Source organism: Symsagittifera roscoffensis, chromosome 10 (assembly GCF_963678635.1).
Source record: "Symsagittifera roscoffensis chromosome 10, txSymRosc1.1, whole genome shotgun sequence".
Taxonomy (NCBI): domain Eukaryota; kingdom Metazoa; phylum Xenacoelomorpha; order Acoela; family Convolutidae; genus Symsagittifera; species Symsagittifera roscoffensis.
Window position 1 is genome coordinate 30447602 of NC_087071.1, and position 27040 is coordinate 30474641.

The 27040-nt window shown below is 34.0% G+C and overlaps 1 protein-coding gene across 3 annotated transcripts in view; it reads right to left on the reverse strand.

Moving 5' to 3' along the window:
* Positions 1-1067: 1067 nt before the first annotated feature.
* The window catches only part of LOC134855298 (homeobox protein homothorax-like), a 28769-nt gene continuing 2796 nt past the window's right edge, over positions 1068-27040 (reverse strand). For 2 of the 3 annotated variants that reach the window (XM_063871784.1, XM_063871786.1), the window contains exons 4-13: positions 22501-22554; positions 18808-18858; positions 17746-18018; positions 12274-12736; positions 7207-7433; positions 5372-5448; positions 4224-4282; positions 2527-2619; positions 1886-2118; positions 1068-1586 (exon numbers count right to left, since the gene is read on the reverse strand). In XM_063871784.1, the coding sequence (XP_063727854.1) occupies positions 1533-1586; positions 1886-2118; positions 2527-2619; positions 4224-4282; positions 5372-5448; positions 7207-7433; positions 12274-12736; positions 17746-18018; positions 18808-18858; positions 22501-22554 (1584 nt within the window). In that variant the 3' untranslated portion in view covers positions 1068-1532. The remainder of the gene's footprint in view (positions 1587-1885; positions 2119-2526; positions 2620-4223; positions 4283-5371; positions 5449-7206; positions 7434-12273; positions 12737-17745; positions 18019-18807; positions 18859-22500; positions 22555-27040) is intronic. The other variant, XM_063871785.1, reaches the window with a different exon arrangement.

Sequence of the window (27040 nt, forward strand, 5' to 3'; positions counted from 1 at the left end):
AAGCTATCAAACAACTATATTAGATTTGTTAACTAAAGAAAAGGAACATTCAGGTTTTTGATATTAGAGTTTTTTGTGTAATTTTCTCATCTGCTAACGTGAGCATGAAAAGAATTCAGCATGCGTTTTTTGGAAAAAAAAATCTGCCCCGTAAAGATCTTGGACGTGTTTTAATTGAAGCAACGAAGATGAATTCTGTAAATTGTTACATTTCAAGTCAAAAGAGAAATTAGAGAATAGCCAAACTTTGAAATTGCTGATAAAAGTTTTTTCACTATATAACCAATTCCACGAGGCAAAGCAGGCTAAGGCACCATTAATGTTTTAAGGGGACTTTATGTTTCTCAAAAAATCTGAAACTGAATCTGAATCTGGAGTGGTATAATTTTGAAGCTCATTCAGCCTTAGTTTGAATTGAGGAGATCTGTTATGAAAAAATGTGTCTGCAAGATTTCAATCAGGTAAATTCATTGGTACGTGGAAGAGAAAGTGTCACTCATTATCTGATTTTACGTTTCAGTTCAGTAATTAGTTATTTTGTTTTCAATTTGATGTTTGAAAAATTGGTGAAATTGGTTATCTAAAATTCATGCTAGTTATGAAAACAAGTTTAGTCTTTTTGCTGATTAGTTACGACTATTTTCAGTAGCAGATTTAAAGGGGGGAGGACGCCTTTGTTTTTAGGGATTCGACCCCCTGACTACTCAAAAGGTTCACCTTTGGTACTATTTTAAGACCTTCCATTTTTGGTTGATTGACCTTAAAATTTTTCTAAAACCGCCTCTGGCGCCAATATATACTATAACTATGCTCAAACTGTAAGCAGAAAGTCAATTGACTCAAATTTATGCTTAGACATTGGCATCTACTATAGGGCCTTCTAGCCCAGGTAGTTTCAGTCGAACAGCTTCACGAGTTCGACGCGCTCCAGTTGAGTCATGAAGGACAAACCTCGACAAACATGATCGAACTCACGACAAAAGTTCACCCCGCTTTTTCCTTAAATCCTTTTTCCTCGGTACTTGAGAACTAAGTTTGATAAATGATCAATTAGAATCTACGTATTAAGAGATTTGCATTAGCAACTTAATCGGTTTTGAAACATGAAAAACTACATCTCATTTAAATCAGATTGAGCAAGAGCAAAATAAATCTAAAATTTATAACAAAAGCTGAGAAATGAATACAAAAATTATTACTAATTTAAAGCCCGATAACCAAAAATCTCTGAAACTGTTTTTATGAAAACGTTTTCAGGTAGAAATGGCAGTAAAATTTAAATAACGATCAATGAATAATAACTTGTAGTTTGAAGCAGAAAATCAGTTTTGGGTAATATAAGTTGTAGTACACATTGATAGAAAAAGTTTTTTGAATAGAGAAAATTTGAGAAATTTAAATAGATTTAGCACCATTTGTATTTGGTAGTCGCCCGTTACCATATAAGGTAGGTCGACCAGTGTCAGTTTCGAACGGCGTGATCTGATTGGATAATAAATCACGCTTTCTGATTGGTCGGATTGGATTTGGAACTAGGAGTGGATCGAATCCATCACATGTTGTGTAGTCATCGGATCCATTAAAGCCTGGAACAAAAAAAAATGTTGAACTTCACAAATTTTCCTAAGCTGTATATTTTTTTCTCGTTTCATAATGGAATGTCAATTTTTTAGTTTATGTCTTTTTACGTGTGTAACTCGATTTTTTGTAAATTGTTTGACTTTTCAAATTCTCATTAACTATAATAAGTCTCACTTGTTCGCATTCAAGAAAAATAAATTTGCAAAACAAAATTTTTACACAGATATCAATAAGTCCTAGCGGGACTCGAGACTCCAACCTATCGCTTGTGAGTCGAGATATAATTAATATACATGATACTAACACATACCTGCTGCTGATAATGCTGGTGGTGCAGTGCGGCCGCTGCATGAGGGGGCATCATCATAGCCGCGTGGGGGTGTCCAGGAATCAACATGGCCGCCTGGGAGGGGTGGTGGTGGAATCCAGAGGCTGCCGCGGCCGCTGCTCCCGGATAGCCGGCTGCGAATTGAGTGGCGGCTGCCATGTCTGCTCCTGGGTTACCACCATGAGCCAGAGTTGCTGCGGCATGCATCACTGAAAAGTTACGTAACAATTACTTAATGTTTGATGAATGGGCTTACGACAATATATCAAAAGTTACGTAACAATTACATTATGTTTGATGAACGGATATATGACGTAATCGGGTTGCTAGATGACGCTTCAACTAATTAATCGAATGCATCCTCTTTTTCAAAAATCTCCGAAGTTCAGAATAATTTTTTATCCAGTTTTTATACAGCTTGAAATATAGTTTGTAGATATTTCTCATGACAAACAAACCCCTTGTCCGACCTATGATATTAAATTTTTTGTCAAGCTGTTATTTTACTTCAGCTTTAACATCGAACTAATTTGACGTTATAGAAGAAATTCATAAAAACGGAATAAAATCGGCTAATTGATGGTTAGGACAAGGTGCTATTAGTGAGCATCGCTTACTTGGATGATGTCTGAGATGGTATGGAGCCTGTTGTCCATCTAGCATAAATGCTCCCATTTGCGAAGCATCGGCCGCGTATGCCGCTGGCATGCCTGAAACAAGAAAAATATAGTTTGAAAAATCGAATAACATTACAAAACTGAACTCAGTTTTAAATTTTTTCATTGCTCATCAAAAATATGAAAAAAAAATCCAAAAAATTAAGAATAAAAAATTTTTAGCGTTTTTTTTTTCATTTCATACAGCTATAAAGACAAAGATTTCTTTAGTTTTTTTCTTCTTTCCAACTTCGTGGTATTAACGGCATTCTAACGCAGTTGGCTTATTTAACCATTCGATGAGCTATTTCCGCGTAAACGGGCTGCAGTATTTTGATGTCAAGGGGAGAGGTTGAACCCGGGTGAAAAATCAGACCAAAAGTGAGAGGCGGGTTGCATTTGGGAGAACTAAAGGGTCCGCTTGGCGCCCGTCAATCACATAATTGGGGTATTAAAAGGCTTTTCGGGGGGTGAAATTGGAATGGGATTGAACAAGATTTGAACAAGAATGGAACAAGGGGGAAAGATTGGGAAGAATGGATTTGTAATTAGATTTGCGTAATATGACAAGCGTCGTGCGTGAACAATATCCTAAATAATTATCACAATTTGATCAGCTTTAATCGGATTCATTATCGGTTTCAGCCATTCGATACTGCCGCAACAAACAATCCACCACGAGATTTCTTCCACTTTTTTGATGCAGATGACTCTCACCATTTATGGTCAGAAAGAAAAAATGTGGATCCGTTATTTCAGGGTTGTTTTTCTGAAAATTTTATTTTGCTGCGTTGTTTGACTGAATTGTTATCTATTAGAAAGTTTAAATTTCAGAAAATTTTGCGGATGTGGTTTTTTTTACTGATTCTAAGTGACTTTTTTAGTTAACTTTCAATGTTTTCAATGAGTTTTCTTATGAAAATATATTTTGTTGTCGCTTTTTGCAAAATTTTTGATTTTTTGAACATTTGGTCTGGGTTCAATTAACTATTGCAAGCTCTCGCCCTGCGTACAATATTGCAAAACAGATTAGTTAATGTTTGATTATATCTTCATTTTGAAAGAGACAGCATCTTTGAATGCTTAGCGACGTGTAAACACAAGAGTACACTTTTTTCAGGGATAAGTGGTTAATAGCTCTCTTATAACTCTCTCATTAACCCAATTATCTAAGCATGAATAAATTAACCCGGGAACTTTCCTATGGATATGAACCCAAGATAGGCCGGATAGCTCGCCCATTAACCCGCCTCTCTCCCTCCCCTCTCCTCAAAAAAGAAACCCAGGCTACTCTAATGCACAAAGGGGGGACCTTTTAAGTATTCAATTAAAATTCAACCAGGGTGAAGCGAAGGATATGTTTGAAAAAGTGACCGTCTTGAAACTGTCAATCAAAAATATATCACACCTAGATTCCACTAAACTAAACTTTCTTGTTAACACAAAAAACTGCAAATTTTGAAGTGCGGGCAAAAGTAGTATGTTCTGGAAAAATTTAGTCTTCATTTATGAAAAAAAAAAAATGAAAAAGGCATATTTTGAAGTGGGAAGAATCTGGATTTTTTTTGCTAAACTTAATATGTTAAAAACGTCGTGAAATCAAATTAAAATCAGACAAATAGATTTTTTTAAACAAAAAGAATTTCCAATTTTTTTACCTGCTCTGTTGGATTGATCGATCATCGGCTGCACAATTCTACGTCTCGCATTTATGAACCTGAAACAAAAAAAGTAATAATCAGGGACAGTTCAGGAGTTTGAGAAATCCCGCCCATTTGTTTCCGATGTTTTAGAAACAGTAATGAAGATTGGTGTATTTTTCTTGATTTTGTCCAGAAATGCCAGAAAAAGCATGCAAAAAATGATCACCAATATTTTTGTTTGTTAAATCACTTTAACCGCAGACAAGATGGCATATTGTGCAAAACAGAAAACATAATATTTTATTATGGTTTATTGTCTAGAAGTTTGTTAATAATAGTCTAAAGATGCGTTCTTGATGGTATTCTCGATTCTAAGCGTCAAAAAACAAACTGCGTTCAGCTAGTTGCGATGCCAGCTAAATTACATTATTGAGTACCACTTCTGTCAAGCCCCACCTTCGCTATTATGAAGATAGTTTACTTATTATTTGGTCAGTTTTGTAAGTTTTCAACGCTTTTTTGTCACCAATTTTTGTATAGTAAAGATAGTTTGAATATTATTTGGTAAGCTTTGTAAGCTTTCAACGCTGTTTTTTCAGCTTGGTTTCATTTTTTTGTTTTAGATTATACTTTTTTTAAGATTTTTTTCAAGCCTGGATTACAGTTTGTCAAGTTTGGTATTTGATTTTTCTGACGCAAAAGTCTCTAATCTGGTTTGTAACTGTGTTGGCATCTGCCGATAATGTATTAAAAACAGTTGTAACTTGTAGAACTTGGTTATACTAGTTGTAATAATTTAATAATGCAACCAGGTGTATCTTTGGTTATTGATTGTTTATAACTTGGCGTGATGGTATGAGAATTTTTATGAAGAATTGAGTAAGTGAGAAAATGACACCACTTACAAGAGAAATCATTGAAAAATAATATGAGAGCTATTAGACGCTCTGAGTGGTTTTCAAGCGGCCATTAAATGCTCAATTTAACATTATTGAAAAATTGCACCAAGAAGTAAAGAGATTCATTTTGACAAAATGCTGCCAAATCATGTTTTGCTGCTGTTAATGATGATTAGCTGGTTATAAGATAGCTACCAATATATTAATTAGACCAAACTGGTCAGAACATTCAAAAAGATATGAAAATGTATAGAACATACTAACCAGTTATTAACTTGTAGGATTGTCAGTCCGGTGTCTTGGGCCAGTTGTTTCTTCTGCTCTTCCGAAGGATAGGGGTGCTGAAAACAAAGAAGCAAAGGATTAAAAAAGTACATGTTCAAATTTTCATCTGCTCTAATTTTGAGCCATCGAGGGCCGCAGAATTGGAGTATAAAAACTCGAAATCAACATTTTTTCTTGAATACTTAACATAACAATGCTCCTCTGTTTCAAACAACTTGACAAAGATTTCTGATTTTGAGTGAAATTTGAGTTTTTCAACATAATTTTTTCTTTTAGTATGGAACCCACTACACATATTTGTGCAGAAAGTAAGCTGGAATTTAAAAAATATCAATCAGTTTTGGTTCAATGCTTCAGTTCAGATATAAAAAGCACCCCATCTCCTAAAAATACTTCAATTTTGTAGACAAGTAGACTTTATTTTTTCAAAGCAGGAAACAAATAAAATCATCGGGCCAATGGTGATTTCGAGGGCATTTTTGTCCTGAATTTACTAAGGAGCATATGTGATGAAACTTTTCAATAACCTAAGTAGTGTTTATAACATAGTAGTTATTAGTTACACAACCCGTTGTGGGTTCGATGAAAGTTAATTTTCCTCGAGGCTCCGCGCTGAAATAAAAAACAAAGTAGCAACAACTTGTCGCGTTATTGCCTGCGTAATTGACTATGCAAATCTATAAAAAAAAGTCTGGAAAAGCGTGGAAAAAAGTGAGAGTTTTCTGGATGAGTTACGACCAATTGTAGATTCTGACATAAATCTGCTTTTAGCGAAACAGGAAATTTAGCCCATTTCCTTTTAGACTACATTTGGGCATCAAAAGAACAGCATTTTACAACTATCTCTCCGGTTAATGATTTTCTCGGGATGATTTCTGTTTATTGTATGGACAAAAAACCTGCCGCGCCCGCGACAAATTACGTAATTAAGCAGATCACAAATTGAGGGTGAATATTTTTGGAGTTCGGCGTTGAATGAGTTAGTGGCATCTGCTAATTTCGTCTCATTTTGCAGTAATGACTTATATTAGGAGCCTAAACGGAAGCTAATGGAAAAATTGCACGAAATTAATGAGAAATTTCAAATGTTTTGATTTGTTTTAACACTAATTTTTTTATTGAAAATAAATAGAACAGTCTGAAAACTCGAAATTGATAAGCTAAGGAGGATTTGAATTCAGGTTTAATCCTCATACAAGCATTAAATATAGCAATAAGTGAAAAACAAACTATAGCTACCGCCACCCGGGGACAAGGATAAGATGTCTTAACTTGATTTTAACTAAATTAGTTAAATGAAAACTTCACGCAAATCATAATCACAATCAGGGGCGGATCTAGGATTTTCTCGAGGGTGTTTTGCCCCTATTTTGGCTAAATTTTCTGCGCCGCAGGCAAATTTTTGAAAAAACAGTCAAAAAAAGCCGTTTTTGGGCACTTTTTGAAAAATTTTGACAAAAAAAATCGCGTTTTATTTGGCGCGCGCTCCCCCTCAAAGTTAGTATATATTGGCGCCCAAGGCGCCTTTAGAAAAATTTTAGGGTCGGTCGGGCAAAAATGGATTTCTGAAAAAGTATCAAAGGGGGGACCCTTTGGGTCGGCAGGGGGTCGAATCCCTGAGGGGGGGGCGTCCGCCCCCCCGCCCCCCCCCCTAAATCCGCCCCTGATCACAATGCTATTTTATGCCAAAAAACTCAAAATTTAGGAATTTTGGTAATGGCTGTTGTGTAAGAAGAGCTCACAAAAAATACACAAAAAAATTGATGTTTTTTTTGCTCAAAAAATCAAATTTGTAAGGCTTTAAGTATAATTACCGTCAAGTGTTGGAAGAGCCATGCCCGCATGATATTAGTGGCAGTCTTGGGGAATATTCCCCTCTTCTTCTGGGGTTTCTTGGGGTCCATGGACTCATCTGACCCTGTGGGTGACGTCACTCCCTGATTGTTGTTGTGGTTGTTGGTAGCCCCACCCCCCGATGAGTCATTGTTTGTCGTGTTGTTTGTGTTTACGGGACTGAAGCTATCGGAACGATCGGACACTTCTGAACAAAAAAAAACAGATCATAGTTAAAATTGTATTCTTTTAAGAGAAAATTAATAAATGAACTGATAACTTTTGTTTTATAGTTTTTTTCAGATTCAGAACTAACACAGTTTAAATACCTCAAAACTTTTATTAAAATGAAGAAAAAATAATTAGAAAAAAATAGTTAGAAAAATACAGGGATTATTTTGTTATTTTTTGTCATGTCGGGAGCTGAAAAATTGTATGGAAAACACATTTTTTGCTTGCTCGACCACAATTATATTATGCATTTTTAACCTAAATTTCTGGGCGGGCAAAAATTTCAACTCATCCGTGCTTTAATTTAACATTTTATTATCAGGTTTCGTTGGGAAATTGGTCGCTACCTTAACAGCATTGGTTAGTTGTAACCAAAGTCCCTGTATTTATAATCCGGTTTGTAATTGATCCGAAATAAATTCAGGAATTAGGGCTGGGTTAGACACAGGATTCTTGTAATGAAATATTTAATTGAAAGTGACAATTCTTGTCAGCATATACGTGGTCTGATTTAATTAACTGTCAAGCTGCATTTTACTCAAAATACTACAGAATACTAAAAGATACTCTTCTCTATTTTAGCCCCAGTTTTGTTTATAGTTGTATACCAATTTGGAAGCAAAAATGAAAATGAGTGTTTTCACGTGTAAAATTAGCCTAGCTACATACCAATTAATTAGGTCAACCGAAAACAACACAAAGCTCTTAATTTGACTACTGGGAAAGTTTTTATCATTTTTCTAGGAAAACTCAAAATTTTTATTCTTGATTTTAAAAAGGAATAATTCTCTTCTTCAGAATCAATTAATATCTGACTGTCTTTAAAAAAAATGGTTTATCAAAAATATTTGAATTTTTCAAATTTTTAGTCAATGGCCATAAAATTTGGAGAAAAGTACTTCCATTACGAATATGACGCTCAAAAACTTTATTGAAAGACATTTCAGTTTAAGAGACTTATAAATTTATTTTAAGAGACTTCAGTTTAAGAGACTTATTATTTAAATTCCATCCAGGCTGGCCAACAATAACTTTCCGCTCGTACCCAAAGCCAGAGAAACAACAATCAGATTGAAGCTACAACAACAAAAATCTTGCAAAACTCTTTGTGTTTGTGTCCTAAATATTTTGACTTTCACCCTGGAAAACCGCAAATAATTCAACAAATAATCAACTTCCAAATAATCATGTGTGAAAATTTGTTAATTATTATGACTTCAGAACAATTTTTGTAAGTTAATCGGTTTAAAAAACATCGACCAAAATCACCGAGCATGATTAACTACTGGTTAAAAAACAGCCTAAACTGGCTGAATATGACAGAATGTCACAAAATTGGATTGCTTTCAATATTTCGACCAGCTAAACTCCCTTGAATGGGTCTTTTTAATACTGGAAAAGATTGAGCCCAACAAAAGGGGAATCTTGGGCCGAGTTTAGATAGGTTACACTAGGGCTTTGAAGGTATTGTTAGGGAAACAAAAAGGGCTATTAAGTGTCTTTTTAGGTAACAATGGAATCCGATAATAGCATCAAATTATCTAAATGAAAAGATTGCAGTTCATGAAGATGTTTGATTCATTTCAGCTGTCATGTGTTTTCACAATTTTTAAAAGCAAGTTTTGGTTAAATTTAGGTTTTGAAAAACGTTTTTGACGATAAAAACTTTCAATTAAAAGAATTTCAACCTAATTTGCCATGCAACTGATTCTTCACAAAAACTAATTGACCTTAGTATATAAATTTTTGATTCAATATAAAATAAATTTTTGTCTATATAAAATACTGAAGAAGCTCCAAGCAAAGGTTAAAAAAATCAACTATATCACATCTTTTTCTGAATATCTGAAAAACCCACTCTTTGGTTTCAGATCGAAAACCATTTGCAAATTTGTTACTTTTAAAAAACCGTCGTTTGAAGCTAAAAACACCTTTTCGATACAAATCAAAAACAACTCAATCAGAAACGCTCGCTGGCCATTACGATCTAAATTCGACCATCATAACTCGATTGGAGGAGCTTCGAAGAAACCATTCTCTAGTTTCAGATCAAAAAGCGTTGCAAATTAGTTCCTAGTAGGCTAGCCTTCGTTTGATATTTACGATCGAATCACTTACATCTGTCAACATATTGTGTACTACTATAGTACAATAATAAAGGAGTGTCTAGCAAATCAGCCCTCCTTTTGCCGAACGCTTGCGTAGACAAAGTAGAATTTTTCAAAAATTGTTTCCCAAATTTTCAATTTTTTTTAAAATAAACTGCAATTTTTTTGTGTAAGGATATTTTTTTGAGTTTTGTTTCTTAAAATGATACGGACCTGGAAAAGTTGAAAGGAAAAATTTCAACGAAAATGTTGAATCGGTCATGGTCTGCAAAATGAGTTTTCGACTAAATGATCTGTAAGTGAAGGGGTGTCTGAAAGATCAAAGGAGATCTCATCTTTTGAGAAATGGTGTTTGAAGGGACGTTTTATGGAGTGATTAAGTCATTTGGAGACTAGTGATGCGCGTCAAAGTAAACACTGGTTTTTGTGCGGACACAACAGTACATTGACAGACAATTCAATCATTCGACATTCAGTTCTTTTTTTGCTGAGATAATTTTCTGGAATTTTTGGGATCTCTGTATTTATCATAACCCCCTCCACCCAACTTCTAACAAATCGCAAGGTACTAGGTTCAAAACTCTCATATATTTCGACGTTGATTTAATCCTAGACAAAAATCTGATATCAGGCATGAAAAGTCTCAAAAAGATTGGCTTTTTAGCACATTGAGTTAAGGTACTTATGCAAAAATAAGACTTTATGTTGGGGTAGGGTTTTCCCCCAGATTTTCTATTTATACTCAGACTTTTTCTCAATTTCTTTAGGTTTCTTTTTTCAGTGATGTTATCACATCCGTAGAAAAGATGACGTATTTCTTGTCTCAATGCTCTAATGCTGTTTGTACGTTTTTGTATTGGAAACCAAAATCCGGCTGAAATCTCCGGTGTATTTTCAAATCCTCTTTGTTTCGGATTGAATGAGAATTTTTCAGACCAGCCGCGGAAAATTTATCCCAAAACTCATTTTTTGTTATTTTTGTGATTACTGAAACGAATACTGGCTTTTGTATAGAGCATGTTTTTCAGTGAGTGCATAGTTTTTTTTTCAATTATTCAAACCAAGATTTGACTAGCCGGGTGAATTAGAGATTAAAATTTGGAGGAAAAAGAAAAAAGTAGATTTGAATAGAATTTGTTTTTGGTCTATTATTGCGGCAATTAATTGGTGGTGCGTAAGAATGTTTTCAAAGAGAGGATTAACAGGGAATAGCTTTCGTTAAAACCGTATTATTTGAAAATAAGCAGAATATTAATTCCAAATTTCATAAAAAATGTCTACACTTGTTCGGGGATTAAATAACCTAGCTTCTTTTTAACAGTAGTCCCCACCCTTACAAAACAAACAAACAAATACATCACTATTCAACAACCAAGCCAACCCCTTGCCCCCTCACCTATCCCCCTCCTCTTCCTAACATTTAGCAAAATTCAATTTTTTTTCTAAAAGAAATTTGATTCGAAAAAGTAAGATCTTGATTCACTTTCTGCATCATCTTAGAAAGACGTTTTTTTTTCAAAATTTGTTTATGTAATGTGAATTCATTAAAAGCAGATTTGTTTTTTTCCCGTATAATCCCAGATTCAATTAAAGCCTCCTCTCGTTACGGTCCGACGAATTGGCGGGATAAAAGCTGCCGGCCTAGCGGTGAAACGCGGGAAAACAAAAAAGAGAAAAATCGGAACAAAAGCACCGGCTATTTTTGCGGAGCAAAAAAAGCTAGGTGACGTATTGATCAAAATTGAAAAGAATTGATAGATTGAAAGTGATTTTGGGATTTTTTTCAATTGCAAACAAAGCAAATTGTTGTAGTTAATATTACCGCTGCTGAATGAAGCTCGGCCATATTAATTACAAAAGCGTTTCGGCTTTAGTTAAAATTGAAGGGAGGGGCTTTGAAATTTGCAAGTAATTCATCTTCGCCTCTTATATTTGAAAGGTGGCCGCAAATTTGCAACGCAAGATTGATTTTTACTCCAACGAAGTGCTATAAAGTGTAAGAAATTTGTTCACGCTAGCCTGACCCCAAACAAGCTAAATCAAGACATTAATATCGCCTATTAACCACTTTGTTCAGACATTTTAGCACGTTGCCGAGTGTCCGGTTTTTACGCTGGCGCGACGCCCTGGCACCGCCGCGGGAATTCTCCCAAAACTTACACAAATTTCCAGACAAAAACTGGAAAATTGGTTCTAGATCACTAATTTAAAAGGTGCCAAGTCTTCACCTGACTTCACATGGTTAAAACTGACCTCCCTGATTTACAGCTCGAATGACTTCAGATTCTACCGGAAAACAAGATAAAATTAATCACTTCTTTTTAAATAACAAGCTACCTGCTCAATCTAATTACACCAGCGGCTTTTGAAGTTTTCTAATCGGTCTAAAGTGACCAAATTGTCTGATTTCACAACATTTTTATTTTTGGAGGAGTGAAAAACATGAAAGTTGTGACAGTGAAGTTTCACTCATAAAATTATAAGTTAACGCGTCATAAACAGTTTAGGTGTGTCGCAAATAAATGAAACATGTGGCTAAAAAAACTCGGTTACAGTTACAAATTTTTGCTAGAAATTTCATTTTAAAAAGTTCGCTATTGCTCGGGAAAAGCAATTTTTAGTCCATATAATGCATTTTTCTTTAAACTATTTATCGAGAATTAGGCAGCTGTAATAGCATCGCTTTTGAAACTATTCAAAATTTCAAACCTGGAGACGAATTTTGCGACTGAGATTTTTTGGTGTTTCCGTTTTTATCCAGGCCATGTTTTGTCGATTTGCTCGAATCCTTTCCATATATGGCACTATTGTACTTGTTAGAGTCGTGCTTGGAATTATTCGTGCCTATGTTTCCATTTAAGGAAAGTTGTGTGGAGTTTCCATGAGTTGAGGAAACGTTGTTCGAAATGTTGAGAGCGGAATTTGATTGGTTGATTTTGGAGGTCGCTGATTGGTTCGTTGACAAATGGTGCACTGAAGGAAGTTGGTTGCAGTTAATGGACTGCTGTGATTGGTCGATATTTGAAGCCGAGAGGCCGAATGAGTTTGGAAGGAAGTCGGGAAGGTTGTTCGGATTGGAAGTCGTGCATTTGGTCACGTGGTTTGAATGGTGATCACGTGGTATCCCGCCGGAGGACGAGGAAAAGTTGGTGAGCGACGGAGACAGGACGTCCTGAAACGAACATCAACTTTTTCCAGTCACTAATTATGTTAGAACACAAAGCGATTACGTCTGAATTGTAAGTTTTGCAAAATAAGAACATTCTAGAAGTTTTGAGCAACTAATATCTCAAATTTTAACCTAAAAGAAGATGTTTATTTTTTACCTGCTTCAATCTAAAATTGAACATTATGAGATACTTTGTAAGTGAAAAATATCCCAAATTGGATGACAAAAATTGAAGATAATTGCAAACTTTTTTTGGTTAACCGGCAATTCAATAGATATAATTGTCCAGAAAAATGAGCAATTTAAAGTATTATTGAATTTAAGAAGAATTGAACAAAATTTGTATTGGATTTCGATGGGCAATTTGAACTGAAAGTTGGAAAATTCTAAATTTCTTTTGTACTCTGAAATTTAAACTTTTCTGAGGGAAAAATTTAGAATAAGACGAAGCCAGATATTGAACACAACTCGATTGAAAGCCTGAACAAAGAAAAAGTGAGTTACTTTGTTTGTTCTGAATAGAGGCTCGAACTTTCCAAGGGGGGAGGGGGTGGAAAAATAGCCCTCACGCCGTTCTCAACGCGTGCTTAAAGGGGTTATTTAGTACTTTGAGGGCAAATTTGGAAAGTAGTACTAATTAAAAATAACGATTTCCAATCAAGTGCTTACGACCCTGATTCGGACAGGTGGGCAAAGGAAAGGGGGTAGGTACCCTTGGGCTCTAGGATGGGGCATTTTAATGAAACTCCATCGTCAATGGACATCAATGGAACTTCTTCCCAACTTTAACCAAAATTACCCAAAAGCCTAACCCGCATTGTCATCTGCATGTCAGAGCCCAATGCCGATTTTCCTAATTAACCAACAAATTCAACGCGCCCCCAGTGATATTCTTGCAGGTGCGAAGAATGCACTTTTCTACTAATCAATTTCAAGTTACCCCCTCTCAGTTTTCCAACTTTTGTTTTCTATCTCATCACAGACGAAATCAATGCAATTTCAGAAAGTCTTTAAGAAGTTGGTGTTTTTTTATTATAAAAAAAATGATTTAATTTATATTTATTTATAAGGGTCCTTTTAAGTTATCAATTTGAAAAAGTTTCCTTTCTTTTTCCTCATTTCGATTTTCATTTTGCGTTTATTTCTTCACTACGAATCAAAAGCATTTTTGAGTAAGATGCTTCTTCTTTGTTCTAGAGAATGTTATGATTTTGTTCAGTAACAAAACTTTCTAGCAAAACTCAAACTATATGTTTTTTAGTAAAATCCTGAGTTGAGTATAAAACTATTAACTTAACAATAAATCGATTGATGTAAAACGATGAAAATGAAAAAGAAAATGAGTTTAAAGCTTGGAAAAATTATTAAAGCTATCAACTCTTGATTTAATTTTGAATACATCAGAATTCCATAAAACACAAGTAGAAGCAAAATCAGAAGCATAAAGCATAAGTTTTTCACTATACCTAATTGAAATATGGTCTATGTCTTATAAAGTCATTCATTTGCTCATTGCCGAAAATGGGACCAATTTTAACGAGATATCCTACTTAGAGGAAAACTTATTTCCCAAAAACTGTCACAAAACTGCTAATAGTATCTGAAAACTTCCGCTTTGTTAAAAATCCAGCAAAAATTGACATCTACCAATAAGATTGACACGCAAAATCCTGTTATTATGACCCAAGTTACCAGAACGAAGTTTTCTAATAGGTTAATAATCCGACCTTCGCCAACCCAATTATAGAAATTTTTCAAAATTTTGCAACAAACCTTCAAATTGATGTGTGATAAACGTTATGCTAATTTTGTTGATATAGATATTAAAAACCAAGCTTTCTACAATTTTTCCAATAATTGCTCAGCATCGATATGTCTCGAAACAATTGTTTTTTTTTTTAAACGAAAACTTTTGTCATATCATGTACATCATAGTCTATATAGTTCGGAGAGCTCGGATAATTAAATTGATCGACCTAAAAAAAGGTCCGCAAAATTTTTTCGGAAAAAACAACCCCACCCCCCCCCCTAGGAAAAATTTCTACGCACGCCACTGATCTTAGAGTACAAAATCTTGTCGTCTTAAAACACTACATATTTCATCTATTAATTCCTTTTATGCACACAAATTTTCATGATTTAAACATTTTTTTTAAAGTAAACTTCCCAATGAAAAAATTGATTCCCGTCTCGTTTAAATATTAAATTACCGATGCTAACAGGTTAAATTTCATTTAGACAGGGTAAAAAGTTTACAAAACATGCATTAAACTCACCGAGCGAAATAATTTCATCATTCTTTTATTTCGCCCAGGACACAAGAAGCAAAACAAGCATTTAACCTAACTGGGAAAATTGAATGAAGTTGAGTGAAAAGTAATGAAATAGTTAAGTTAAAGGAAGTTAAATTAATTCGCTATCCATATTTTAGACACTATTTTCTTTCAACTAAAATTGAAACAGTCTGACTTAATTTTCGTGCAAAACGAAGCCGAAATAAAATATTATCGATAAAAAATAAACCAAACAAAAAATATCTGCAAAAAAATTGAGAGAAATGGATCTCACTAAAAAATTTTCTGCATGTATACCTAAGTAGAAACATCTCTATGGAGAACTGATTACGCTTATACTTTATGTTGAATCTGGTAAAAAAACTCTCTTTTTTGCAATAGAAGATAAATTTTTTCAATAAAATCGACAATGTTCAAATTATTTGTACAGATTCGGTTGGTTTGATTTTCGACCTAATTGCGGTTACTATTTGCACCCTAGCCGGAATAAAATACAATTATAGCCCAATAACACATTAAATCGGGGCATTTTCTCGTGTAAACACTACCGGCTGGTTAAGGCCGGCAACTTGGCTTCAGACATGCTCCAATGAACTTCCCACCGTACTAACTTTTAGTTATAACTAGTTATAACTACAGAAGGAATAACTAGTCTATTTAGTCGTAGAAGTAATAGTAATAGTGAGTTAGTAGAGTAGGGAACCCGAAAGGTGCGTCTGGTCCCAAAAGGCTTGAAATTGTTTTAGCTGAAAGCCCAAGAGAAGATGCATTGCATAATGACAACTTGGTCCAAGTCTTCAAGATTCAAAACACTAGACTCTAGTTTTTAGTGGAGTTGCCTCAAATGCCAACACTTGAATTTTTTTTATTGCCAGCATTTTGATTTACAGATTTTGGACGATAGTTGAGACATATATAGACTGTTTAATAAGTTAAATGAAGTGTTAAACTTTGCAAAAGATGCCCAGAAGAGATACAAATTACAGACGAGCAGAAAAAACGTGATCTTTTTATAAGTTGAAACGGTGATGAAGTTATGCGTTGGATGTGAAAAAACTCGAAAAATAAATCTCGAAATAGTAATTTGTAAACATTATCTTCAATACTTGATCACATGTTGCATGTTTTTTTGTTCATAAAATTGGGATTTTGGTCAAGGCCAAAAGGGTAAAGGTCTATTTACATTTTGTTGATCTTAAGGGCGGGGTTCTAGCTTATTGTATGAACAGAAATCCATCGTCTAGTCTAGCTATCCATTAAGGGCCATAAAAATGTTACAATGCAAATAAGTTTCAATACATCAAGCCTAATAAAGTTATCCGAGAAAGCTATGATAAAATAAGCTTAGTTTAAAAGGTCGAAAATTTTTATTACCGAAAAAGTTTTATAAATATTCGTGCCAAAATTTACCTAAAGTTTTATCAACTCGGGCAATTCGGTAAAAAAATAATGACTAAACTTAGTCTTTTTTAAAGCCACTTAAGGCCAAGGATCCGATAAATGCTTCAGCAGATTGTTACAATTCAACAAATAACAGATGCTAATTTTGCCATTTTTGAAACTTCGTTAAAGTGACATCGGTCAAATGACTTGTCACTTCAGCTTCTGAAATCTCGAGAATCGTAATTTATTGTTTTGATAGAGAAGATTTGATTCAAAGTTGGTATTTACATTGTAAGCTAATCTGTGATGAATTATGTCAAATTTTTCACTTAGGTCATTTGGCATCTGCATAATGAGTTCATTTCTTTGAAATCGTTTTCAAAGAATGACTTTGTTGCCCTTTCAACAAGAGGTTGGCAGTTCGATCCCCACCAGGCTCTTACTAGATGAAAAATCTTACTTAGTTTGTCTTACGATTCAGAAGCATTTTTGTTCAAAATAAAAAAAATTTTAAATACGCAAAAAAAAAGAAACATTTGGCAATTATATCTTCAACTTCAGAAAGGAATTCTGAAATAAATGGACCGTGAATAAGTAAGCATGGCAAAACTCGGATTAAAAAATAAAGCTTTCCAAGATTTTTCCAGAAAGGGCTAGCAGCTTTATTCAGTTTCAGAACTCGAAAATCAATAATCAAGGAGCTTAAATTACTGTACATTAAAATATTCATAATGGTTGGATAGTAGTGCGGTTATTTAAGTCTCTCTAACTTGATCTTAAAAAATCACTTAAGAAGAAAATCGTTAATGAAAAATCGAATTATAGTTGGAACTCACTTTTTGCATCCATTACCAAAATTGCCAAATTGTGTCCTTTGTTGGAAGTTCTTTGAATGCAAATTTGATTTTTTGACTTGCCTTTCAAGCAATTTGTCAGGAGAGGATTTTTAGCAGCAGTCGTTTAGTCTTTTATGCGTACTATTGTTCTATGGGAACTTTAAAGGTAGTCTAAATTAGACACTTTTTCCAGACATACTAAATGACTTTTTTGTACACGTCATCCAAATCATCTTTCCTTGAAACTTATAACGGAAATCACTAAAAAGGCCGAGGATGTATAAATTTATACAGAAATTTGAACTTTTCAACAGAAACGTTCACTTTCGAAAAAGATTTATGCGCCCGTCTTAAAACAACAGCCTCAGTTTTACGTAACTAATCATACTTTTCTAATATCAGAGCTTGAACAAATTAGCAGAAAAAAAGACCCAACTGCAACAGGACGCCTAAAATTCAGATTCTTGAGTTAAGCTAAAAAAAAATATTTCGATCTAACCGTGTCGTTCATGTCATTACAAGAGGGCGGCGCGAACTCTTCGAAGTCATTCGTGCTATTAGTGTCATCATTGCCTGTAGATGGAACCCTGTTAGGCTTACTGGACATACTGCCCACTGCACTACTACTCGAGTTGGTTAAACACGTGGAGTTTGTAGATACAGTTGCAGATGAGGTCGTCCCTTCTTTGTCTTCGACTATCAAATCCATCGGCATTTTGGTCTTGAGACATTCTATGTATCTCTCACAGAAGTTGTCACAAAGTTCATGCACCTGCAAACAAGGAGTAAAATTTAACTTCAGGATTTTAAAAAAATCCTCTAAAAATAGTTGAAATTGGCCGACGTGAAATCTGGAAATAATGCTGAGCTTGGAAAAGATTTCACTAGCAAATTACCTGCTTTCATAAAATAAAAAAACTTTTACGTACAATTTTTTTTAAAAAGCATCGTTAATTATTAAATTATAAACCATTTTTTTTTGCTGATCTGAAAATATCAGTAGCACGTCTTCGAATATTCTAAACTTAAATCCACACGTTTAGCAAGGAGGCGGCACCTTAGTAAAATCCCAAATGTTTCTAAATTGACTGTGAATTGAATTCTACTATTAGGCAACTTGAAGCAAAATCCATCCAATTTGAAAGCACTTGTGACCAGTTTAAAATTAAAAGCCCCCTTTAGTACTATAAAATAACCGACCCACGACAAGGCTTCTATACAATTAAGGGCGTGTCTCTGTTTCAGCATGGTGGGTTTAGCCAGTGGCTTTCACAATGAGGGTTAAGGAAGAGTTAAATTGAGCAATATTTATAGAGCTGTGGATAGTTAAAAACCCCCGACTAAGATTGAATCGGGGGGTAATTGAGAGGCGAGGGGACAATAAACAATCACAAAAAGTCGCAACCAGTTCCTAATTTATATAGCCCCAAGAACACGCACAATTTGAACTACCCGACAAATACGAAATGAAAGATAGACCTCATAAGCAGTTAGGATTCTAGGGTTGATTTGAAAAAAAAAATGTTTTTTAAAATTGTGATTTGATAAGTTTTAAGGTTACCTTTTCCAACTCAAGAAGATGAAGTCTAAGGACTTGAATTGCCAGCAACATCTGAAACAAACAATTTTCCTCAATAAATTTTAAATATTTTAGCTATTTCGTTCTAGAGATATTGCATACTGGAAACAACTCTTCGAGAACTACAGTTTCGTACCAAAAAAAGCTCTCTCACAATCATTATTCATTTTTTTGTTGGACCAAAAACTTCACTATTATCTATTTTTTCCAAATTTTTTGTCAAATATAATCAGTTCACTTTGGCGAGTATTCTGAAATAACTTCTGAATCGTTTGAACCCTTAGTATTTTGTGGAAATCTAGCATGACTTTTCAGGAATTAAATTTGACAAATTTTGAACAAAAAACGTATTCCTGAAGACAAGAAATTGGTAATGTTGTTTTGGTTTTGACCATGGATTTACAGATAGAACTTCACAGCCTAAAACCAACTTTCTTCATTTTATGTGAGTTTTCGTATTTTATGGTTAGGGGGTCCGAGCTAGTTAAAACAAACCCAATTTTAATCCGGCTAGTTAGCAGTTATTATTAGTCTGGGTAGGGATACGCGGCAAAAACAACAAAAACATTATTCCAAGAAGTTCAACTTTATTCTTCAAATCCCCACAAAGAAACGGGCCGTATGAAATATAAGTTTGTGAAGTAATTTTGCCCCAGCTTGGGGAAATTCTCAAGGAGCGTCCAATTTCTGAATATTTTCATAATAATAAAACAACCGGCTGGTTTTTTGGTTTCGATTTACAAACCAGCCGCATATTTATATTACTAACTTATGTTTGTAGAGCGGAGCTGGTCATAAGTAGATATAACTTTGTCTTAATTTTTCCCAGCCCGAGGTTTAAGGCAGGCGTCCGCCCTTTTCCGGCGAACCCTTCGAGATTTCCTTTCCAAGCGGGAATTCATTCTACCCCCTGAGTATTATATGGGCCCTAGTTTTCAATCTCAACTAGACGCCTTTCATTAGTCTCTGTCACCGTCACTGCAGTAAATCGGAATTTGAAGCACTTGCTGAAGTTTCACTTCAACTCACTCAAACCAGATTCGAAAAATCAAACTCCAGAGTATGATTTAATCTAAAGATTCAGCCAAAAAACCAAGAAAAAAATAGAAATGATAATTTTGAAACAAAAATTTTTATAAAATCTTTTTTTTATAAAATTGGCTTGACAATCTTCGGTTCGAGGGATCTTCCGCTTATTGAGAAGTTTTTGTTTCCAGATAATTGCAGACCGCCTTTAGTTTCTGGGCTTGGGTTTTGGGTTTTCTCTCCTGGTAGACTTGTTATTGTTGTTGATAAGCTAGTCCGCCTGTTTAATTTAGCGGAAACGAAACAGCGCTAATTTAGAATCCGAATTTACAACCGCGGATTCCATTTTTACCGTCTCGTTTATATTAGAACTTGGTTTTAAGTAATACAACGAAACACGGGAAAATGTACCCAGGTTTATGTTCTGTGAAATCGTAAAATATAACGAAGCTTCAATTTTGAAATCCGCAATATAAAAAACGCTCAAAAATGAAACTAAGCCGATCGATTCAAAAGCAGAATGCAACTTTTTCTCAATTTTAAACAGTTTTTCCGTTTATTGTTGCGTCTTGAAACAATTTAAAGATTTCCTTAGTAATTTTTGAAGCATTTTCTTGAGTTTTTTCCAATATAAATTTTTTTGATTTTTTTCCGATTGATATTTTGGTCTATATGCGGTCAGTTTGGGTTCTAATAAATTATAGTTTCTGACTCCTATGCTTATCAGAGTTTAATTTGATTTCACTCTAGTGATATGGTCCCCAGGGAAATCGGGCGCGGAAACGAAATGAAAGCAAGGATAAAACCGGATAAAATCTGGACTCAAAACCAATTCGCGGACAATCGAAACAACCCGGAAGTTTAATCCTACTACACTTAAGGTATCATTACCCACAGTTTCAACTCTTTGAATTCTAAGTCCAGTTTAATACTACTCAACTAGTAATAGTATTTATAATTTATAAACTCTTCCAAGTTATAAAGTTTAAGTTTGGTTTGGCGGAAACACAAGCTAATTAGCTGAAGTACACTATTCCGGTACCTTGTAAACATTAAGCATGTTAAAGTTCAGTTAATGCCGTCTTTGAGAAGTTTAAAAGTTTATTCCAGAGCAACGACATTATTTTTGTCTATCTGAGAATCATAAGATTATTCAAAATATCCTCAAGTTAAAGCGTGCTTGTAAGCTACAAGCTATTTTGAAGCCTTTGAACATTCTTTTGTAAATTTGCCCGAATTGCAGCCCATGATTTTGACCCGCCTTTGAGGCCGAACTTTTTGTTTATCCATGAAAAAAGAGTAAACAAAACGGGCTCTGTTTGTTGACACATTAGCTCCATAGTTCTTCCCTAATTTTTTGGAAGAATTTTTGCATTTGAAAGAAAAATGATATTTGAAGAAACAAAAACAAAACTAATTAAAACTAATCCGCAACAGGAGTAATAGAGAGGTTTCAAAACAACAAGTTAGCTTAGAGTTGCCAGAAGCCCTTTCTCAAGCAGAAACTGACTTTCAACCAAAACATTTCGAAAACCGATCATTTGAAGTTTCGGCAAAGTCTTTTTTTGTTATTAATGAAGCACAAAAATTCGCAACGAAACAGACAATGAAACTCTATTTTTTTTCGAACAATGCAACCCATAAAAGCGTGCTTCATAGTGAGAAAACCTGAAATATTTATAGGAAGATTCATTTGCTTCAACTGAAAAGGATTTATTCTTCAAAAAGCGGTGGACGCCCGCATTGGCTGCATCAAAAAACTCATAACTGAGAATGTTTGCTAAAATCGAAAAATTTCCAGTACAATTTTTTCAGTGATTAATTTTTCCTCATTAATGATTATCCAATTGTAAGTCCATTAAGTATAACTCGAAAATGAGTTAAAAATGAGTTTAGAATGGGAAAATACATCCTTCTTATATGGTCTCATTTGCTACAAATCTCTGCCGCTAATCTGAATAAATTAGATGGCTCCGCCATTTTTGTGTACAAATCTACAAATGAATTATAAGAGTACTGAGTTCGTACTAGGGGTGATGTCTCACTTAGCATATCTTTTTTAGCACAAATGTATAAGATACGTCTGTAGGTCTTGTTTTTTGATTAACATTGTCAATTTTTTTCAACTTTTGATGATTTTTGATTTTTTTTCATTGTCGAAAAATAAATCAGAGCTCAACCGGAACGAAAACTCAAAAATAACAATAAATGATAGAAAAAATTATATGAAGCGAGATGTGTGCTTAATGGTATGCCACCCTTACTAGAGTCTTTTGAGAGGGCTTTGGTGGTTATGTTAGCCCAGGTAGGTTATGGGTGTTTGGGGAATTGTAAATCTTCTCGCGGCTTAACTAGACTGGTTCTAGTTGTTCCAGTTCTCAATTAAGATTGACTTGAGATAATGTTCACTTTTTGTTTTTTTTTGTTGCACCGGTACAAAGCAAAATGATGACAGATAGGAAATTTTTCCAAATTCGCTAAGATTCCTATGACATTTTGAACCAATTGATTTAAAAAAAAAATTGTTAACAAATTTTTTAAACATTTTTTAGAGATAGCTGAAAGGCTACCTTTTGGGTTGTAGATAGAATTCAATAGTGGACCAGCGAAAATTTAGTAAATAGATGACAAGAAATAAATAGTACTAACCAATGAGTCGGTGTCTTGGTCGCTGTACACATTGCTCTTCTCGTTGCTCATTCCCTGAAACAAAAAAAATAAATAAAGCTTAAAAACTTTTAAAATGAACCGAAATGTATCAATTCAAAACTTTGCATTCCATTTTTTTTATATTCCAGTGCCACTGGACTTTTTTCGAAGTTGGACGATTTTGGTAGAGTCAATGAAGAGTCAAATTTTTTGTTTTAACAAATCGAAAAAGTTGAATTCCATTATAATTCGTTAAGTCGATCGAATTATCCGCCATTTGAGTAACACATCAAAGGTTTGATTTACATGGAGATGAAATTTCAAATCCGATTAAACTGGGGATGTTAACACAAGGTGTTGAATTTAGCAGACTCTTTCAGGGTTTGTAGGGGGTACCTTACTCTATAAATCAGCACGATCAACCATCCTAATAGCTTACAAACAACGCCCAATTTGGGCAAATACATTCTAACACTGATGAAAGGTATATGGCAAATATTCCTCGGTTTAACACTGCGCCCAGTATTAATTCATAACAGTTATTGAGAATACTTTTAGTTTGTGATATCTTTCAGAGCGGTAAACAAAGCGCGTTCTGTTCAGGTAACTGTTCGTCAAATTGGTTCAAACCCTGATGCTTTTGAAGTTTGGTAGTCTGATATTTACTAACTATTGATAACTAGAGCAGGTTAAAAATAGCCCAATCGGTTCAATTGTTCAGCGGTATACTTAGTCATATATCATTGTAAGTCTTAATCATTAATGGTCTGATAAGTGAATAAGTAAATGACATATATTGTCGCGTAAGTACATGTTCTGTCTTGACAGCCAAATTGTCCAACAACTTTGTCGAAAAACGAGAAAATTCTACCAAAATGTCTAGAAATTCATTAAAAAAATTAGAACGCATTAAAAATCTAAAGATTCTATCCAAGTGTCGAGTTTTCAGTTTTGCATAAAATTTTTTTAAAAATCGAGAAACTATTAAAAAAAGTGAACATATTTTAGTCCCGAAATTACTAAAAATGTCAATATGTATTAGTTCGTACATGCAAAGGAATTAGAGTGCGCGTGTGTTTAAGTATGTTGAAGTGCGCAAGGAAAAGTAAACTGCCCTTAGTATTTTTTTTGTAAAAATTGATTTATCTGGATTTTACTAACTAAGTTGCCGGGCTTAGATAGTACATTTCAATAACATCTGGACCGTTTTTTGTTCCTTCCCCCCAAATAGCTCTGATAATTTCATCTCTTAACCTCAATTGCTAAAAGAGTCCTTATTAAGTCTCTCTCCGATGCTTAGATACCTTTGCCTGATTGGAATTCAGGAAAGAAAAGACCTTTTTAAATTGTTGCCAGATAATTTCCAGTAATATTCAATAGCCATTCCATAGCGCCCACTTAGCCGCAAAAAATCATAAATAGCAAATTGTTGATGGCTGAATCCTGAAAATTTAAATAATTTTCGCCCACCTTCAAAATTTTTTAACAGTTGAACATAAAAAAACTTCAGAATAAAATCAAATTTTTTCTGAAAAATTTATTCAAAACCTTTGATGTTCTGATGCTAAAAAAACAGCACGTGAAATTATTTTGATTGACACATCAAATTGTCTGAATTTAATTATCAATTGGGACCTTTTATAAGGTGTTTTGAGGAAAATCCATGAGTTCCGGTGCCAAAAAGTCTCATTTTTCCCAACTTCAAAAAAGCCACAAAAATAACCAGCCCAAAAAGAGTCCCTACTTTTGGTTATAATAAGTTATAAATCATATTAAGTCTAATTATATCACGAAATTAAACCCATTAAAAGAACCCTGCCTTAGAAAAATAAACAAATGTCATGAATATAATATTTCAGATTTACGAGGCGAGCTCTGAAAAAAAATTACAACATTTTGACCAGAGGCTAAAATTAATAACATTTAGGCTCAACCATGTAATTCCATTATCTTTTGCAAAAATAATTCTTTTGACATTCGATTATTGTGAAGTAAGAATAATTTGGGTTTTAAAAGCCGAAAGACTTTAACTGTTCTGTTAAAATGTGAAATAATTGAATTATTAACACATGTTTTTCCCAGCAAAAGGAGATCAAGGCTTCAAACAATTTAGTTGTGCGCAACAAAATTTTTTATAAAATAGTTTTTTGTCGGGTTCAGTTTTGGTTTGAACGAACCATTACACTGATCACATTTAATTTTCCAGCTATATTAGGTATAAAAAAATTAAAATATCTCCAATATCAAAATTCAAGTAGAATTAAAAAGAATAACGTTTTTGTATATTTTCTGCAAATTTTTCGCCATTGTTTTTTTTGACATCTGATTAAAATTGTGTTTTTTTCCCAGCTGAAAGCAAATGGCACTCATAAAGAAAAGGGAAAAATTTTTTGATTGTTAAACTTCGATGTGCAATTGGAACCCAGTCAAAATGGGCGTTTTATGACAGAAGGAAGTCTAGTTATAAACCAAGCTATAAGACGTCTTTTTATTATTAACCTAGAGAGCTGTTACTCCCCATAAAGGCCAATTTACTACATGTGCGCCCTTACAGTTTGTGGTTGGGGGTGGTTTTAACTGCCTATAAGTTAGTGAGTTTATAAGTAATAATAGGTTATGGATATAAGGAAAATAAGGTGGATGGGAAAAGTCTGTTTTTAAATTAGTTTGACCCACTTTTCCCGGAACTCGGAAGTGGGCTACCCGTCGGCATAAGGAGAGGCGGGGATAGGGAAAGTATGATCAAGTTGGGCGCTTTTTGGGCGAATTTGGGGTAGGGAAGGACTCTAAATTAGTACTAAGCTGCTACTAGCTATCAGAAATTATTACTAGTGGTTTGAGGCGGTCGTTAAAATGACAATTTAAAAGTAAGTTTTGTTTATTATTGTGAACTAATTTAGGACACCAAAGAAGGTTTATTTGATCAATTAAAAAGCAGGCCCTAACCGAAATAAGTTTATAATGGTTTGGGCAAATAGAGCCATAAACATTACAAATGAAACTATTTCGAAACAATAAGAAAAACAAAAAAGACGATTTTTTTGATTGAAAGATTTTCGATATTCAAATGAAAAAATCAAAATTTGAAAACATTAAAAAACTCTTTAGTATGCGATGTAGACCAGTCCTTATTTACGAAACCAGAACAAGGATAGCCGGTTGCAGTGCAAGTAGCACAGTTTATTTGGAACAGTCATAAAAAACTACAAATTTTTCCTTTTTTTCCTTCAAACTAGTGTGCTTCGTTGAGCGTTGTAAGATGAAAGGTAGTTCAAACGCGTAGAACGTTAACGAGTTAACCAAAAAAACGAAAAATTCAAAAAATTTGAAATAGAAAAACAAACAAATGAAGGAAAATATTACTTTATTACTTTCCTATTTCAGACAGCTTTTTAAAAAATTTTGGTGAAAACTTTTTATTACCATGAAAGCGTTACAGGAAGTTTCTAAAACAATTGAGTTCGTAGCCTAAATGATCAATTTTGATGATATAACAAAAAAAATCGACCTCTTTACTCGCCCGAAGTTAGACTAAAACTCGAAAAATTCAAACCAATGTTTTTTGACATAGGGACTTTTTGAGCAGTTCGAGTGAAAGGGGTAAAAAGATAGGAAGGATTTCAAGGATGATAAGAAAAAATTGTAGGGTAGGGTGTGTTGTTTTGCAACGCAACATTACTCCCTCAAGGAAAACTCGTAAAATGTGGTCCAGTTTTGAGACCAATTGGTCTGATTTAATCATTTTTTTTTGGTTAATTTATCAGTGTTTTTGCAATCCTCACTGTCTTGATTTTTTTTGTGTTTCACTTAATTCTAAATGAATGATGACTCACTAACAAACTCCTTCCCTCTCAGTTCGAAAAAAAAACAGTAAAAAAGATACTTTTTTTGAAAATGGTTTTTCTGTTTTTTTTTTGTAACTGAGATAGACTTAAGTTGGTGACGAGCCATAACTACTAAAATAGACGAGGCAAAATTTCTGTAATCCTAGCAAGGAACCCATTTTTCTTGTTTACCTGTGTAATTTTAGTGGTAATGGCAAAATTGTGATAACTGCATTATCAATTGAAAAATTTTCAGCAATTTCTCTTTTCAGCAATTTCTCTTAAAAAAACGAGCCCAAAATTTTCATTAATTTTTTTTTGTTTTTAAACAAAAAATGACATAAAATGGCTTGCATAAAAAGATTTGCATCATTCAATCAAGAGAGAAAAAGCAAAAAAGGAGCTGTTCAGATTCCCAAACAACGGCTGTAATGACCTATGATCAACAAATATATGTCGTTTTTTTCTGACTGGGAAGTTTTGTGTCAAGCTCAAATACTTAGACAGATTTTTGTAAGTTTCAAAAAACTTGCTGTTTTTTTTATCAAAAGGCATGCTTTTTCTTTTTGCCAGACAATTTCTCAGGAGGCAAGAGTAGTTTCATGATTGCTTCGCCAAATATGAGTTTAAAAATGAAATTTCAGGAATAAGTTAAAAATAATTAAATGAAAAGCAACTTATTGTCAGGCTGTCAACCTTCATAACCTTTTTTTGTC